Raw genomic sequence first — 18,509 nt, 5'->3', positions numbered from 1 at the left:
TTTGGGACTAGACGAAGTAGTCCGGATAATCGGGGATTCGGATAATCGAGAATATGAATGTTAGTGAGGAACAAAACTGATTTTAATAAGAAAGCGACAGTTAATCGTGAAACAAAACATTAACAAATCGTTTTGAAGAAATATGCTCTACATCTTCACTTTCCGTTGTGAATACCTCTACACGCGCGTGTATCAACAATTAAAATAAATCAAAAATGTCGAACCTCGATTAATCCTGATTCATTAATCCCGATTAATCCTCGATTAATCCTGATTCTAGTCATTCTGATGATGACTTCCGCACAGGGTGTCGAAACGTCAGTCACTACCACCGAAAACAGTCCTTCTCAGGACTACACTCACCCGGACGATCAGACTACACCTTTACTAAAACAAAAATCGTTCATCCATGAACGGACGTGAAGGCGACTCATTGTACAGTTATCATCAGTAGTCCCTACGCAGACTCGTCTAGGTTTTGTAATCAGAGATGAAGAACCAGGATTGTCAAATGGATTACGCTTTTTTGTTTATGATGATGGTGATGACACATATTATTTGCTCATTTTTGTTTTATATCATGAAAGGAACAGTGGATTGGTTCACTCGTAGACGAAGGGTTGTCGCAGTAGAAAATGAGGATCATCATGATTATAACATCGAAGGTATCTTAGTCAAAACAATGTTTCAGTTTTAGCATGTGAGGTAGAAAGCTTAAATACTTTAGAGAGCTGCTAGGTTTAACTGTGAGTCTCAACCAAATAAGGAGTTCGATATGATTGAAACAAAGGTGTCTATTCATCGAATTAACCCTTTCCATAACAGTTCCAGAGGGTTACTTCAAACCGAGAAATGATTTAGTAACCCAAAGCACCATCATAATGCGCTGTATATGCTCAATAATTCCAGCAGAACTTTAAAGTGCTATCTCCCAAGTATTTTTAATGCTTGAACAGGTGAAGTAAGCGTCGGAGAATCCAATATAACAACGAGTAAAGATACTCAGAGATTCTACACAACAAAACTTTTAATAAGAGATTTATTATCCAACATGCCAAATTGTTATTTCAGTGCGGGCGGATTTCGCGAATATTTCTGGGGTACAAATATCGCGTGATATCTGTACTCGTCTCGCGCGTTATTTGTGCTCTACATAGCACATTTGGATAGTAAGAATACTGATGGAGGGGCTTGTAAACTGATATTCTGTTAGAATTGATCTCGTCTGCCTCTTACATATCAATTCAAACACATAATTTTTTAAGTGCAGATTTTCTGAAGTAAAGAAAATCTGGTAAAAACCACAATGAAAGAGATGCTTCCTTGCCATTTCAGTATATGTTGGGTAACATGTGCTCTACAATGTATCATTCTAACCAGGACACTCAACTACATTGAAGGAAAAAGAGTTTAATAGTCTATAAAAGCCACTCCACAGTTGAATTGATTACAACAACTTTTAGAACAAAGACAGAATTTCTTTTGAGAACTATTTACTGAAATTTATACATCCGTGCTTTAAATATACAAAATAAGATGTGGCGTATCTGACAGCGATTTTTCTGAGAATCTTTTTTACAAATGTATATGCAGACATTACCATAGAGATGATAATCCAAAAGGACTAAAAAAAATCATGTTACATTATACCATGTCACTTAAGCAAATCTTTGGAAATTTCCATAGACATTTCTGGATCGATTAGAACGTTAATGAACATTTACATTTTACCATGTCCATAGAAGATCTATGGAAATTTCCATATACATGTCAGGATCAATTATAACCGTACATCTTAAATTTTGCTGTGTTATGGAAGGTCTAAGGAAATTTCCATGCACATGTGTAGATCGACTAGAGCTGAACATCTAACATTATACCATGTTAATAGAAGGTCTATGGAAATTTCCACCATGTCAGGATCAATTATAACCGTACATCTTAAATTTTGCTGTGTTAATGGAAGGTCTATGGAAATTTCCATGCACATGTGTAGATTGATTAGAGCTGAACATCCTTAAATTATACCATCTTAATGGAAGGTCTATGAAAATTTCCATGCACATGTCTCGATAGATTACAGCTGAATATCTTACATTATATTATGTTAATGGCAGGTCTATGGAAATATCCATGCACATGTCTAGATCGATTAGAGCTGAACATCTTACATTATACCATGTTAATGGAAGGTCTATGGAAATTTCCATGTACATGTCAAGATCGATTAGAGCTGAACATGTTACATTTTACCATGTTAGTAGAAGGTCTATGGAAATTTCCATGCACATGTGTAGATTGATTAGAGCTGAACATCTTACATTATACCATGTTAATGGAAGGTCTATGGAAATTTCCATGTACATGTCAAGATCGATTAGAGCTGAACATCTCACATTGTACTATCTTAATGGAAGGTCTATGGAAATTTCCATGCACATGTCTAGAACGATTAGAGCTGAACATCTTACATTATACCATGTAACTGGAAGGTCTATGGAAATTTCCATGTACATGTCAAGATCGATTAGAGCTGAACATCTCACATTGTACTATCTTAATGGAAGGTCTATGGAAATTTCCATGCACATGTCTAGAACGATTAGAGCTGAACATCTTACATTATACCATGTTAATGGAAGGTCTATGGAAATTTCCACCATGTCAGGATCAATTATAACCGTACATCTTAAATTTTGCTGTGTTAATGGAAGGTCTATGGAAATTTCCATGCACATGTGTAGATTGATTAGAGCTGAACATCTTACATTATACCATGTTAATGGAAGGTCTACGGAAATTTCCACCATGTCAGGATCAATTATAACCGTACATCTTAAAATTTTGCTGTGTTAATGGAAGGTCTATGGAAATTTCCATGCACATGTGTAGATTGATTAGAGCTGAACATCTTACATTACACCATGTTAATGGAAGGTCTATGGAAATTTCCATGTACATGTCAAGATCGATTAGAGCTGAACATCTCACATTGTACTATCTTAATGGAAGGTCTATGGAAATTTCCATGCACATGTCTAGAACGATTAGAGCTGAACATATTACATTATACCATGTTAATGGAAGGTCTATGGAAATTTCCACCATGTCAGGATCAATTATAACCGTACATCTTAAATTTTGCTGTGTTAATGGAAGGTCTAATTGGAAATTTCCATGCACATGTGTAGATTGATTAGAGCTGAACATCTTACATTATACCATGTTAATGGAAGGTTTACGGAAATTTCCACCATGTCAGGATCAATTATAACCGTACATCTTAAAATTTTGCTGTGTTAATGGAAGGTCTATGGAAATTTCCATGCACATGTCTAGATTGATGAGAGCTGAACATCCTTACACTATACCATCTTAATGGAAGGTCTATTTAATTTCCATGCACATGTCTCGATCGATTACAGCTGAATATCTTTCATTATACCATGTTAATGGAAGGTCTTATGGAAATTTCCATGCACATGTCTAGATCGATTAGAGCTGAACATCTTACATTATACCATGTTAATGGAAGGTCTATGGAAATTTCCACCATGTCAGGATCAATTATCACCATACATCTTAAATTTTGCTGTGTTAATGGAGGGTCTATGGAAATTTCCATGCACATGTTTAGATTGATGAGAGCTGAACATCCTTACATTATACCATCTTAATGGAAGGTCTATGAAAATTTCCATGCACATGTCTCGATCAATTACAGCTGAATATCTTACATTATACCATGTTAATGGGAGGTCTATGGAAATTTCCATGCACCTGTCAAGATCGATTAGAGCTGAACATGTTACATTTTACCATGTCAGTGAAAGGTCTATGGAAGTTTCCATGCACACGTCTAGATCAATTACAGCTGAATATCTTACATTATACCATGTTAATGGAAGGTCTATGGAAATTTCCATGCACATGTCTGGATCGATTAGAGCTGAACATCTCACATTGTACCATGTTAATGGAAGGTCTATGTAAATTTCCATGCACATGTGTAGATCTATTTATAGCTGAATATCTTACATTATACCATGTTAATGGAAGGTCTATGGAAATTTCCATGCACATGCCTAGATCGATTAGAGCTGAACATCTTACATTTTACCATGTTAGTGGAAGGTCTATGAAAATTTTCATGCACGTGTGAGTCGATTGCAACTGAATATCTAAGATACGTCATTTTATCATACAGAAGATCTATGGAAATTTCCATGCACATTGTTTGGATCGATCATGACTGAAAAATTCCTTCATTTGAGCCATGTTGCTGGAATATCCAGGGAAATTTCCATGCACATTGTGTGAATTGATCATAGCTGAACATCTTAAATCTTGCCATGTCAATGGAAGATCTATGGAAATTTCCATGCACAAGTGTGAATTGATTATAACTGAAAATCTTATATTTTACCATTCTACTGGAAGATCTATGGAAATTTCCATTCACAAGTGTGAATCGATTATAACTGAAAATCTTATATTTTGACAATCTTCTTTCCAAATTCTGACCTGAGCCGTTGATGCCCAAGCTTCTCTGTATGTGGAATAACATAATCTGGGAGGACATCAACATTTATTTCTGCATCAGCCTGACATAAATAAAGAAAAGCAAGCTTAAAAAACTGTAGCAAAAATGCTTATTCCAGAAATTTAATATTTGAAGGACATGAACCAGACAGTAGAGAATGAAATGACCTCAACAATAAATAAGCTTCTAATTTAAGTAACTTACAGCTGTATACCATCAAGCTGTAACAGAGATCAGTTTGTGATTTTTCTAACAGTACTTGTCATTGTTACTAATATTATTGTTATTTACAATTATTATTATCATTATTGGTCTTGTATAATGCTAAGAATTAAAATGTAAGATCATCACACTCCATCTGAGCAAAACAGATATCTTCAGTGTATGAACAGAGTATAATTGTTAATGGAAAGTATTGTTGAGATTTTTTGTTTCTATTTATTCTCCATTGTACAGCAGATATTTCCACTTACTTTCACTACAGTTAACCACTGTTCTGAGTGGATGAGGGTTTACCGGTTTCCAGTTTTCCTTTTTGCCACTCCCCCAGTGAAATGGGCAACATCCCCTCCTTCACAGCAAAAACATGCTCAACCTCGGCAGCCTTTGGAGTTGGGGTGTAACAACTCTCAAAGGAGGTCACAAGCTCTATCAATTAACAAGAGAAAACATTTTAAGGTGGTCTTCCACTCAAATTTTAAAAAAATTCAGTTTATGCTTTACCTAAGTTATTTAAGTACCATTGGAGAGATCACCTCAAACTGATACTTTTAAGAATTTTGATAGACATGTCGTTGCCATGGTAACCAAGTTTTGGGCCCCCAACTGTGAAAATAATGGTGTTCTTGTAAAAAGGATATCTCAAGAACTAGCGGTCCTATTCACCTGAAATTGGTATCAAAACTAAGTACAAAGATGGCTTTATGTCATGAACCTCAGAAAACCCATATTTTTTATGCCAAGCTATTATAAAATTGCAACTGTTCCTTGATTACAACATTTTTGTTTGTATTATCACCATGGATACATCTGTCAACAACCATGTAACTAAAAATCACTAATAATTTTAGGTTCACAACACAGAACTATACTCAAGCAAACCTCCCTGAAAATTTCATCCCTTTTGGTTTAATACTTTTCAGGAAATCCTTTTTGCCGTGACGGGCACTCTCTCAAAATTGCAAAACTGAGAAAATCAAGTTTAAAGATTTAAGTTGATCAATCAAAATAATCACTAAAGCAACTGGTGCCTTTTGGAAAGTTTAAGCTAAGCTCTTTGATGTTCTCATTAAAATGCACCAGGTGCATATATGTCACCCTCCTTTTCCTGGGATTTGTCATTTTTTTTCTTTATTTTTCCCCTGAGTAGCCTCCTCCTTGTCTTGTTCTTCTCTTGGAACTTGTATTCAGCTTTCAAAACACGAATCTTGTCCAACTGCTGGCATTCATTTATACAGAATTCACCTGGGGGAATTCCAAGACTCTCAAACACTTTAATAGCTGCTCTTGAACCAATATTAAAGTGAGCGACAGCATCATAAACCCCCAGTTGCAGTACTTCAGAACCAACAAACACCCCCTTTGGCACACGCTCCCAAACCATACCATTGAGTGACTCATTCTGGTTTTGAGTCTTGCCATCAAGACATTTGCTGAGAAGGCTGTCCTCACTCAACCTTTTATAAATGGGTTTGATTTCCTCTCTGACATCTAAAGGTAGGCCAGTTCCATGTTTGAAAGTGTTTGTCCTATTGACCTTGTCCCGCTGAAAACCACACCAGCTTTCAGGACCCTCAGGGCAATGCCCATGGTAATTACTGTCTGCAGAAGAAGCACAGTGAAACAAGCTGGCATAAATTGCCTTCTTCATGGCAGCAAGATCACCTGAGTTGCTTCGAATGGCAATTCCATAGTAATTTTGCAGTCTGTCAATCATGGCATCTGTCAGCCTGCCTTTCCCACCCATCCCTTTCTTTTCCTTCTTTAACTTTCGTAAAGCTGTTCCCAGTCGTTTTTGAACATGGCCAACACATTCCTTCTTTTGAACTTCAATATCATAGACTTGGTATACATCTTTGACTAATGAGTAACTTTTGCTGTCACCATCGCCATAATATTCATCATACTGCAGCTTATGCAGATCTACTGACCTTTGAAACATTCGAAGGGCGCCTTCTGGTTCCATAGCTGGTGCTGAACCCTTAAAGTTTGCCTTGCAAGAGGCTCTGTGGTCTGCTCTCCATGCAGTAGTTTCTGGGGTGTCAGGATCATTTTCATGCTCCCTGCACTTGATACAAACTTTGCTTAGGGGCTCAACATCTACCACTTTCCCTGTATCCATGCTAATAGCACTCACACAGCCATTTAAAGAAGAAAAGCCTCTTCTCTGCCATGTTCCATCAACAGACACTCCACATCTTGCTATGCCCTCATCTGAACCTGGCTTGATATCGTGAATCTCTCTTGCAGTATCACGCATTGTCTCCAGTGAGATCTTCTTTACTGCTCGGAGTATTTCTTTATTATGGCGAGCATATGGTGTAGGTCTAGGAGGTGGCGGCATGTTCATAAGTCCACAAAACCTCTTACCTGCCGCACGTCCACAACCAACAGATCTTGAAGCATACACAAATCTTCTGTTTACTTCAAAGAAACGGCCTATTTGAGCTGAAGTAAAGAATTCCATAGACCAACCACACGAGCAGCAAAGCAAACGAAGATTCGAGGCACAACCTTTGCGTTTCATAGCTTGCTCTTGTAAAATTAAATCACAAACAAAGCATTCTTTGCATGGCATACATTCCATCACAGAAGACAAAATTCTCATATCTACAAACCGAAATCCACTTATGATTGACTCCTTACACTCCTTGATACCCTCAGAAGATGCGGTGGTCAGACCTGCTGGAATCTTGCGGGCAGAAGCTGAACATTCTTTCCCAAGACCTTTGGTGCTGACACTCGTTTTTTCCTTCTTCGAACGCTTCGATTCAGTAGAGTACTGGTTTCCACGATATTTACGCTTTTTTGTGTAACCAGAACGAGCCTTTGGTGGCATTGATAAATAAATTATCAAGCAAAATCGCAATAGGAATAGAGTGAACGAATACGACCAAAATGGTGGATGATAAGTTGGGAAATAGTGTCGCCACATATCATCCGCCATTTTGGGTGCTCGTAACTCACTGCATGTATGCCTGATTGAAATGTTAATAAACAACGGGAATAACCAGGGAGGGGTCCCAGGAGAAATTCCGTCGTTTCCTTTTGACTGCAACTGCGTTTTGTTTTCATAAACAAACCGTTGCTATGGTCGTTGCTAAGGTGAAAATTCATACTCCCTAAGGAATTTAGCAAAATTTTTGACTTTACCTCCTGAATATGGAAAAAAGGAAGCTGTAGAATGAAAGAGTAATGGTTAAAGATACCAAAAAGCACCATTTTCAAAATGAAAGTTTTTTGACAAAAAATACAAATTTTTGAGTGGAAGACCACCTTAAGATATTGTATCCATCCATATTGTCAGGAGAGGATAAACATCAATCAATTGAAGGCTTAAAGTATAACTACATGACCGTCTCAATAGTTATACAAATCTACTCTGCTCCTCTTGAATTTTATATATATATTTTTATTACAAATCCGTAATTAGTTAACTATAGATTTTCTCTTAGTTAACTAATTAACCACCACCACCGCCACCACCGCCACCGCCACCGCCACCGCCACCGCCACCGCCACCGCCACCGCCACCACTACCACTACCACTACTACTACTACTACTACTACTACTACTACTACTACTACTCATTTTCCAAGGTAGAAGTTTACTGATTGCATTCCTCCTAACAGTACCTATAGAGGTTCTTGTGTCCTTCTTTACCAAAAATTCAGAAAGCCTGTAAGACACAATTTAATATGACTAACAATTAACAACAACATTTATTATTTTGAAGCTGGCAATTAAGCATCCCAGCAGTGAAACTTCATCAATACATTAGCACAGAAGGTACAAAATTAACACTATTAATAAATGATTATTTACTTTGTGTATACTAATATCAATATTCTAATTACTTTTACACCATCGATGGTATATTTTGTATGAAAAGAATAACAGACTGCTGAACTTCACCGCACTGAACTTAAACTACCTGCACTACATTACCCTGGATACCTTGAGCATAACATCAGCTAAATAATTCGACGCAATTCATACAATAGTATCTAGAGAAATATGGCTCATCTTGGCGATAGAGGCTTCTAATTCGACTTTGTTCAGTCAAATGTAAATGTAAATTATTACTTGACGGCATCGTTCGGTCGAACACCTTTTAATAACTTATCGTTCCTTGTGCTATAAACACAATTTCAGTCTTGGAATTGACATGGTTTATAACGAAAGTGCATATTCAAAGCTTATAGCGCCGCAAGAAATTGGCATATTTCTTCTAGTGAAAGAAGCTATCGAGTATTTAGTTATTTGCTTTTTCTATTTCATTAGTGTATCGTGAACAAAATAATTGTTTAATCGCGATATGAAGATTTCTTCTACCGCCGAAACTCCGTTCATAATGCATGCGAACTATCGCCGTGTAATCGATTCCAGGGACACTCATTTGAATTGAGTTACTCATTTGTAACGCGCGAGAAATTTTTATACGCGTAAAGGAATGGGAACGACAATGTTTCTGTTTTAATACTCTTGAGGCAAATTGCGAAATTGTTAAAATTCCCTTTGTCTGTTTTCACGTTTCGGGAATAAGCTCAAGCCAACACAGTAAAGGTCGCAGTTTTCAGAAAAGTTTCTGTCGAACCTCCTGCGTGACATATTTCGCTCGACTAAAGTTGTGGTAACGTGTGAATTATGCATAGTAATTTGACCTGTGTAAGATCACAAGATTGGAGTATTAATACATACTCCATTCAAATTTATGGAGTTGATTCCTCAGAGTTTTTCAAACCTTGTTTTCTTGCATGATTTCTCGTCTCTAAAGCGACTAGTCCATGAATGTGCATGTGATTTTGCATCTTTTCAAGTAAATTCAAAATGGCCAGCGCTGCAATTAAAGCGTGAGGATCATGGCTTTCAATAAACCGTTGTCTAATAAAATGCTTTCTGTGGACTTGAGAGTTTATCATTAAGAGCCGTGAAGTTCTTTGTTATCACTACTCGTACAGCGCAAGAATTCTTCATCATTGATAAAATTAACACTTTGAAAGAGTCGAGTGGAAGTATTGTTCGGTAATCCTTAAACAATGCCATCTCACTAAGAAATTATCTTTGCTATCTTCGACCACCAGATTTTGCTCAATATTCTATTTTTCCAGTTGATTTCTCGTCGATGCTAAAGCTACCTAATGACTGAGTTAATTCAACATTGTGCCCTTCACTCTTTTCATCCTTATAACTAGTATGCAAGGAACAGAATTCGTTTATGTGAACTTATTTCTTCCGAACGAGATAGGTTTCTTCATCTTTATATATGCGCTCGAAGATTAGCATAATTGCATTTATCATATCAATCAATCAAGTAAACAAAGCAACACCAAATAATCAAAATTTATCTTCGTAAAATTTCCATCGACTGACAAACTCTATCTAAAAGTTCGCGTAAATAAACAGTGTTTTGCATAATTTTGACACAGGTTGGCGCAATAAAGATCAATTTTCAAGATTTAGAATCCTCAAAACACATCATCGTCAATCAAGTTGTCATAATTTAATGTGTTCAAGTCAGTCAGTCCGTCAGTCGCTTGGTTTTCAAATTTTTGTTGATGAAGAAGCTAAATTGTCATAGTGAATTTCGAAAATACTAACGTTACGAGCAGTAGCCCTTCGTTCAGTGAAGCCATTAACGAAAAAAAACTTTCACAGATACTCCCCAAGCTCTAAAATTGCGCACAAGTAGGCTTAGCGGGAATTACATTTTATGTTCTTTGTGGTTATCTGTTGTGCTTGCTGTAACTTTCTCAGACAGACTTCCGATACCGTGCACCGAAGATGACTAAATCAAGACTAGTGCACATGAAAATCATATCATTGATAGCAGTCAAGCCAATAGCTAGAAACTAGAAGAACTAGAAAGCAAGACACAACCCTCAAACAACAACGTAAAGGCCACGTGGAGTCTGACATCATCATGCTTCCCGTGCTACGGTGTCGTTCCATTGCGACTTCTTCGCCTTTTCGGAAAAAGACTCACTATCACTTTTATGATTCCACTCATGGCTGACATGGATGGACCGTATGAACAAACAACGTGGTTGAAATATTGCAGCGGGAGGTTTCGTGGGCTCGAGTACCAGAAATTGTTCTGCAAATTGATCCCGTGCTCTTTCGGCCAAAAAGTAAGAAAATGACAGGAAATTCTATAGTTACCTTTAATGTGGTTACCTCGTAAACTAGAAAAATTACAAAATGCTCTTCTGATGTCATCTTTCTGAAAAGAAATATCGATGATGTCGGCCCTTGTCGTTAGTCGGTCAATTTTTTTTTCTATATATCAACAAAGTTGAAATGGTAAATTGGCCACCGTAACGATTACAAAAGCTGACGTTTCGAGCATTAGCCCTTCGTCGTTAGCCCTTCGTCGAGCGTTAGCCCTTCGCTCCGACGAAGGGCTAACGCTCGAAACGTCAGCTTTTGTAATCGTTACGGTGGCCAATTTACCATTTCAACTTTGTTGATATATCCATAGTTAGTAGAGGGGACTGGTTATGAAACCCGGTAAACATCAGAGGCCGATGTCTAATGGTTTTCCCTTAGTCACGTGATCTTGACCGTGCACATGGAAAATCAACATGGAGATCGGAGTGACGTGAATGTGCAGAGACTCACACTGTATTTCGCCAGATTTTTAGCTTAGATTAATCTCGATTCGATAAGTGTTATAGCTACACTACTCATTAGTCGTCATGCCTGGAGATAACTGCGCTGTGTTTGGCTGTGGGAGTTGTAGAAGAACGAAAGGGATCGGTATTTGGAAGCTGCCTGCAGCGAAGGACGAGGCACACAAGAGGTGGCGGGACGATTGGTTGAGTGAAATCACAAAGACGCGTGAGATCGACCAGGAATTTCGTAAAAGGATCGAAAACGACAAGGTGTTTACCTGTGAAAAACACTTCGACGTAGAAGATTTCGAAATATGTAAGTACGGCTGCGATAGAAGCTTACAGTAGAAATTGAAGACGCTTTCCATAAGGTTTTGTTTATTTACGATCTCTCTGGAATTTTCTTGAAGGTTAATTTTCATCTTTCTGAGTTGTGTTTTACTTTATTTTCAAATGCAGTTCAAACGGCGAAAATGACGAAGAAGAAACCACGATTCGGCACCATCCCAACCTTAAACATGCCAAGGAAAAGTCACGAGTCTGCAAGGCCTACACAAAGACCTGCTAGATCGGTTGTCAAGGAGCACGATCAACAAGCCAAGGCATGTTACAAGTCGTTTGGTGAATTGTGCCAGCGAATCACTGGCTTGAAAACTCTGAAAGGGTGGAAATTGAAAACTATGTCAGACAGACTCATCCTGAAAAAGATTGTAGAACCTTTCCTTCTCCCAGAAGTAGAAATAATGATCGATGACAGTCTTGCATACACTGTGAAAGCTTTTGGTTGTTTTCTTCCTGAAGATCATCCCCTCTATGTTACTCACCGGCGTTCAGTCAGAAACATTTCAGTATGTGAAATTGTAAGAGAGCTAGAGTGCTATAAACTTTGCTGTGGTGTGGAAGTCAGTAAATTAACAAGCCAGCTGTTTCATCATGTATTTCCCATAGATGAAGACCCACTTCAGGCATGTGAGCAGGGTGAGCAGTTTCCCAACAATGGTTTCTGGAGGTCAAATGACTGCCAGCTCATGTGCAAAAAAGAAGTCGTGGAAGGTGCATGCCCACAATGTTTGGAGTACCTGGTTTTCTCAAGAAAGACCATAAAAGCAAAGGAAAGGCGGCTCTCCAAACCTGCAAATGTCAAGGCACCACTTTCAAAAACTGATCTGGAAAGAATTAAACTGACATTACAAGAACAAAGACTGAAATGTGCTGAACTTGAGCAAGAGCTAAATGAAATGCGAGCAGCAATTGTCAAAACAAACATTGAAGTGGACCATGAACTTAGCAACGACTTCGCTAAAATCTTTGATGAGGCTGATGACAAAATCACTCCTTTTATGAGCCTTTTCTGGCAGCAACAGAAGAAACTGTTCTCCAGCAGCCGTACTGGGGTGCGATACCATCCGATGATCATCAGGTTTTGTCTTTCACTTGCTGCTAAGTCACCTTCATGCTACGAAGAGCTTAGAAATAGTAAAGTGTTGGTACTCCCAAGTCAGCGACGCCTGAAAGATTATCCAAATGCCATTCGGCCACAACGTGGATTCCAAGAGGAAATTGTTCAGGAGTTGAACTCCTTAACTGACACGTACTTTGATGTTCAAAGATGTGTGGTTCTTTTGTTTGACGAAATGAAAGTCATGTCAAACCTTGTTTTGGACAAGGTAACAGGAGAACTGATTGGTTTTACTGATCTTGGAAACTTGGAACTGAACTATGCTGTTTTAGAAAAAGTCAATGAAATTGCAACACATGCCCTTGCCTTTCTGGTTCGTGGAGTTTGTACTGACCTCAAGTTCTACCTTGCACATTTTACCACCACTGGTGTTACTTCTGTGCAACTAATGCCCTTGTTTTGGGAAGCAGTTTGTATTTTAGAAACTAGTAGCAATCTGTGGGCTACTGCTGCCACATCTGATGGTGATTCACCAAAGAGGAGGTTTTACCACCTACACAAACCCCTTGATGGAGATGCTGGCACTGATGTGTGTTATCGTGCAGTTAACATCTTTGCACCGCACCGCTTTGTCTACTTCTTCTCTGATGCCCCGCACCTAGTCAAAACAACACGGAACTGTCTCATGCACTCTGGATCTGGAAAATGCACGCGATATATGTGGAATAATGGGCAGCATTTATTGTGGCAGCACATCACAGAGATTTTCTATCAGGATTTAGACAATGGCTTGAAGCTGTTGCCTAGGCTGTCATATGAGCATGTAAACCTGACCCCGTATTCTGCCATGCGGGTGAATCTTGCTGCTCAAGTCCTGAGTGCATCAGTTGCTACAGTTCTGATGACGTTTGGACCTCCAGGCACAGCAGCAACTGCAAAACTCTGCGAAATGATCGATGGCTTCTTTGATTGTCTCAATGTGAGAAGCATGACAGAGCATCAGAGAAAGCGCAAACCATTCTCGGCTCCTTATACCTCTGTTAATGACGAAAGGTGTGTTGTTGACTTTTTAAAATTTTTTTTTAATTTATAAAGTATTATTTAGCAAAATACAATGTTAACCCTGGGTATAAAATCATCCATTGTTAATGGTTTCTAAATATATAATACTTCATTCAGAATTTACAAATCCTGAAAAGGAGGGCCCAGAGGCTATCCCTATTAAAGGGCCTTCTACCTAACTACATTTAAATATGATAAAATACTATTTTTTAATTTTACAATGGGGGTTTTTATCAGAATATTTATTTTGCTTTAAAAAGCTTCTGTTTAATTAGCAAATCAATTAAAGCTGCTTAGGTGCATTTTGATAATGGAGTACTTATTATGTGTTAACCCCATTCACACCCTCTAAACAATATCGCCGAAACATATGATGCACGATCCTCTCAGTAGATAGCGCTATTTAAGCAATAGCGAAAATCAGACCTGAATAAAAAAAATGCCTGTACGGCCTGCACTAGAGCGCTGCACTAGTATCGCTGCACTAGAGCGCTGCGCTAGTATCGCAGAGGTGAGTGGTTCGAATCCCGTACAGGCCTGATTTTTTTCAGGTCTGATTTTCGCTATTGCTTAAATAGCGCTATCTACTGCGAGGATCGTGCATCATATGTATCTAATACCGCAGTACAAAATATATGAACTTCATATATTTCATTGTATCTCATTTATCACTTTCACGGGTTTATTACGAATCAACTTAACGGCCTGCTCCCAGTTGGCTGGTTAGCTCAATTGGTAGAGCGCTGCACTAGTATCGCAGAGGTCAGTGGTTCGAATCCCGTACAGGCCTGATTTTTTTCAGGGCTGATTTTCGCTATTGCTTAAATAGCGCTATCTACTGCGAGGATCGTGCATCATATGTATCTAATACCGCAGTACAAAATATATGAACTTCATATATTTCATTGTCTCAATATATCGCCGAAGGTAATTTCTATACTTAGACAGAAGTTGACACGCTTGAGTTAGTTTCTCCTTACTTTTTGATTTTAGGATTAGTTCACACTCATGATTCAAGTTACCAAACAATATCGTCGAAGGTAATTACGATGCAGCAGAAATAAGACACGCTCGAGTGACTTTATGATCACTCCTTTACTGTAAAAGACACTTTTACTCGTTTCGTTTCGTTGCGCAAAATACAGTAAGCCTTGCCGAGGGACAAATCGAACCAGAGGAAAAGAAAAGCAGGTTTTGGTCAGCTGATTCATCGATCTAAACAGAAAACCAGCTTTTACGGTATAACACAACGACAGCTGGCCATTTTCATAGCCTCTATTGTGAAGAACGAAGATAACGCTCTGAAGATTCAATAATATGTAAATGCAGGGCCAAATATTCAGTTTTCCTATTTTTTTTTGTGTACCTAAGGCATGCTTGATCGCTCATATCAGGATAACTAACGCTTCGAAACTTTCCTTCTTCATTAACACTGAATACTTTGTTTTTCATGAACTAATTTAAAACGCAGTTATTCGGTTTGCAAAGAGAAACTTTAAGATGCTTTTGAAACTTTACGGTTTTCAGGAAAACGATATAAAGAAACTTATACTTGAAAAATTTCCTTTTGTACGAAACATAGAAGTCAAAATGCAGGTATATTGTAAATTCTTTCCGTTGCTTAAGTCATGAGAGTGATGCATAGTTAATTGAAAAAGGAAAGCGAGTTTTGTTGATATCATGACATAGAAGACCATTTTCTGAGATGTAAACCAACAACACTTTGAGTTGTTGCGCATTCTTTCGTTCTAACGTGTTCAGTTGACGTTAACAAAGTGAAACTGTTTTCCTTGATAGAAGAGTCCTTGTTATAGATTTTCAACTTCTAAATGAGTCTCATCCACTCAAAATTTCGAGCTGAGCTCGAAACTTTGCGAAGAAAGTCTGGTAAAGAAACTTTTTGATGCTTTTAACAACAGGGCTTTAAGCGATAAACTTGCCAACACTTACAACTGTTTGATCAGAGGAGGAAGGAGGCAAAACTAAAACACCAAAATAACTTAATATTTTTGAGACTATTACATACCTGGTGGCTAGAATATCACGTTTTGCATCGTGCACGAGCGCATTTGAAAGTGCCTGGTTGCTCATTAGTCTGAAAAGACAGCTCGCCATTTTCATAGCCTCTATTGTGAAGAACGAAGATTACACAATAGAGGCTACTCTTATTCAATGACATGTAAATGTGTGACAAAATATTCAGCCGAAATGGCGCTATTTCGTTGTCCTTAAATCGTTTTCAGTCATGCTTGATAACTCATATCAGGATAACTAACGATTGTCGCGGAGGGCCGAGCGACCACTCCACGAGAATTAGCGACCGCTCCTTTCAGACCATGTGCGAAAAGAAGGAGGATTTTGTCCTCCGTGTAAATCGTTGTGTTCAGTTGAGAATAAAGAAAAATCGCGTTCGCGACGACGCTTCGAAACTTTCTTTCTTCATTAACACAGAATACTTTGTTTTTCATGAACTAATTTAAAACACAGTTATTCGGTATGCAAATAGAAACTTTAAGATGCATTTGAAACTTTATGGTTTTCAGGAAAACGATATAAAAAAACTTATACTTGAAGAATTTCCTTTTGTACGAAACATAGAAGTCAAAATGCAGGTATATTGTAAATTCTTTTCTTTGCTTAAGTCATGAGAGTGATGCATAGTTAATTGAAGAAGGAAAGCGGGTTTTGTTGATATCATGACATAGAAGACCATTTTCTGAGATGTAAACCAACAACACTTTGAGTTGTTGCGCATTCTTTCGTTCTAACTTGTTCAGTTGACGTCAACAAAGTGAAACTGTCTTCCTTGATAGAAGAGTCCTTGTTATAGATTTTCAACTTCTAAATGAGTTTCATCCACTCAAAATTTCGAGCTGAGCTCGAAACTTTGCGAAGAAAGTCTGGTGAAGAAATTTTTTGATGCTTTTAATTTAACAACAGGGCTTTAAGCGATAAACTTGCCAACACTTACAACTGTTTGATCAGAGGAGGAAGGAGGCAAAACTAAAACACCAAAATAACTTAATATTTTTGAGACTATTACATACCTGGTGGCTAGAATACCACCTACGATCACCTAGGTCACGAGGACAGCATATACAGATAAATCACTTTTTGGCTTCTTGATCTGTGTGCAAATCAGACAAGAAAAACTTATCTTCTGAGACTTTAAACACGAATTTTGTAGAATTTGAGGAGGAGACAAAGTCCATGGCTTAGAGGAATATCATCAAAACCCTCGCCGAAAGACGTTAGCAGGATACCAGAGCAGTTTAAGACCAACAGCCAACGAGTCCTCAACACCACCGAAAAAAAGACAGCAACAAAAGCTCGAGACACTTTTGCAGGAGAAACAGGCGCATGTTGACAAAACTAACTGGGTTGTTAATCTATTTTTTGGGTCCAAAGAAAAGAAAAGCCTAAACTTCGTCAGAACTCCTGACAACATACCTGCTACAGAGATCATTGCCAAGGTTAATTCAGCGATGAGACCGCTCGATCCCGAACAAGCAGACACTGGCAAAAGAGCTGCAAACGGAATCCTTTAACTGGCAAAACCACCAAAGCCTAACGTCACAAAGGAAATTCAGGACGCAGTTAAACGTCGAAAAGAAGACAAGTCCATCAAGATTTTACCATCAGACAAAGGAAGCGCCAGTGTTTTAGACGCCGACACATGCCAGACCAAGATGTCCTCCCATATCGAAAACGGATCGTATCAGCCCCTGAACAGATCCGACAGACCGCCTGACGAGGAAGTTGTCTGAGAAACTGCTAACCTTGAAACGAAGTGGATATCTACCTGAGGCCTTCTACTTCAAGATCAGACCACAACGTAAAGGGCCGCTTAGAATCTACGGTTTATCGAAGATTCATAAAGCTGATATACCTCTGAGACCAAATGTGTTTTGCGTGAACACCTTAGCATATAATTTGTCCGTTCATCTAGCTAGCATCATATTTCCATTAACAGGTAACTCAGATTTTACCGTGCCCAACTCATCCCACTTTGTATCTACCATCGGTGGCGAAAGGATTCGAGATAGCAAAAAAAATCATGGTGTCCTTCAACATAGAAGTGATGTTTACCTATGTTTCGATTGAAGTGGCTGTACGAGCAGCTCGACAGAAACTGAAAAATGATACTAGCCTACCCAACCGCACGACACTAACACCTAGTCAGATCACAGACCTCCTGAGCTTCGTTATGAGATCTACACATTTCCTGTACAATGGATTGATTTACGAAAAGACAGAAGGCTCAGCTATGGAGACTCCGGGTTCTGCTGCTATTGTTGACCTCTACATGTAAAGTTTTGGAGAACAAGCAGTGACATCATCACCCTACAAACCCGGGATCTGAAACGCTACATGGATGACATAGTCCATCATCTGAGACGAGTCTAATACTTAGCCCGGGGGAACAAACGAAGCTGATTTTATGTTATTATTTGGACATATGAAGTGGTAAATTGGCCACCGTAACGATTACAAAAGCTGACGTTTCGAGCGTTAGCCCTTCGTCTGAGCGAATAGAGGAATTGTGGGTTGTGTGTGCTTTTAAAGGCAGAGAATGGAGCTACGTTATTGGTGGGAACATGGCAACGAGAAAAACAAGAATAAATTAGTAGAGTGAAAAGCGTTCGTTGACCCCTGTGAGATTTAGACTGC

At 38.5% G+C, this 18,509-nt stretch overlaps 2 protein-coding genes, 1 long non-coding RNA gene and 1 pseudogene across 5 annotated transcripts in view; 2 read left to right on the top strand and 2 right to left on the bottom strand.

The window, feature by feature from the left end:
* The window catches only part of LOC148727212 (uncharacterized), a 58,233-nt gene that overhangs the window by 1,685 nt on the left and 38,039 nt on the right, over positions 1 to 18,509 (bottom strand). The gene's annotated exons all lie outside the window — the stretch shown is intronic.
* On the bottom strand, positions 1,395 to 16,001 carry LOC148727215 (uncharacterized). Of its 3 annotated transcripts, none has more exons than XR_015989868.1 (3): positions 15,865 to 16,001; positions 5,017 to 5,191; positions 1,395 to 4,604 (listed from the first exon to the last, which is right to left on the bottom strand). XR_015989868.1 is itself a non-coding variant. In XM_088728286.1 (3 exons), exon 1 carries the CDS (start codon positions 7,707 to 7,709, stop codon positions 5,832 to 5,834), a length of 1,878 nt encoding a protein of 625 aa, XP_088584412.1. In that variant the 5' UTR covers positions 7,710 to 8,038; the 3' UTR covers positions 1,395 to 4,367; positions 4,525 to 4,604; positions 5,017 to 5,831. The 3 variants fall into 3 exon arrangements, 2 of the variants coding, with proteins under 2 accessions (XP_088584412.1, XP_088584410.1); XM_088728286.1 differs by lacking the exon at positions 15,865 to 16,001 and having other exon boundaries at positions 1,395 to 4,367; positions 4,525 to 4,604; positions 5,017 to 8,038; XM_088728284.1 differs by lacking the exon at positions 15,865 to 16,001 and having other exon boundaries at positions 5,017 to 8,038.
* Positions 11,323 to 13,869, top strand: LOC148727216 (uncharacterized). Its single transcript, XM_088726453.1, has 2 exons — positions 11,323 to 11,693; positions 11,837 to 13,869. Exons 1-2 carry the CDS (start codon positions 11,462 to 11,464, stop codon positions 13,867 to 13,869), a joined length of 2,265 nt encoding a protein of 754 aa, XP_088582579.1. The 5' UTR covers positions 11,323 to 11,461.
* On the top strand, positions 16,445 to 18,172 carry LOC148727214 (uncharacterized; annotated as a pseudogene).

The sequence above is a fragment of the Stylophora pistillata genome, chromosome 7, assembly GCF_964205215.1.
Source record: "Stylophora pistillata chromosome 7, jaStyPist1.2, whole genome shotgun sequence".
NCBI lineage: Eukaryota > Metazoa > Cnidaria > Anthozoa > Scleractinia > Pocilloporidae > Stylophora > Stylophora pistillata.
Note: the sequence above shows the minus strand (reverse complement) of the source record. Positions and strands in the feature narration are given on the sequence as shown.

Bases quoted from the DNA above. Each gene is read 5' to 3' on its own strand.
- LOC148727215 (XM_088728284.1), bottom strand. From the start codon at position 7,709: ATGGCGGATGATATGTGGCGACACTATTTCCCAACTTATCATCCACCA.
- LOC148727216 (XM_088726453.1), top strand. From the start codon at position 11,462: ATGCCTGGAGATAACTGCGCTGTGTTTGGCTGTGGGAGTTGTAGAAGA. The intron at 11,694-11,836 runs GTAAGTACGGCT...TTTCAAATGCAG, and splicing joins CGTAGAAGATTTCGAAATAT to TTCAAACGGCGAAAATGACG.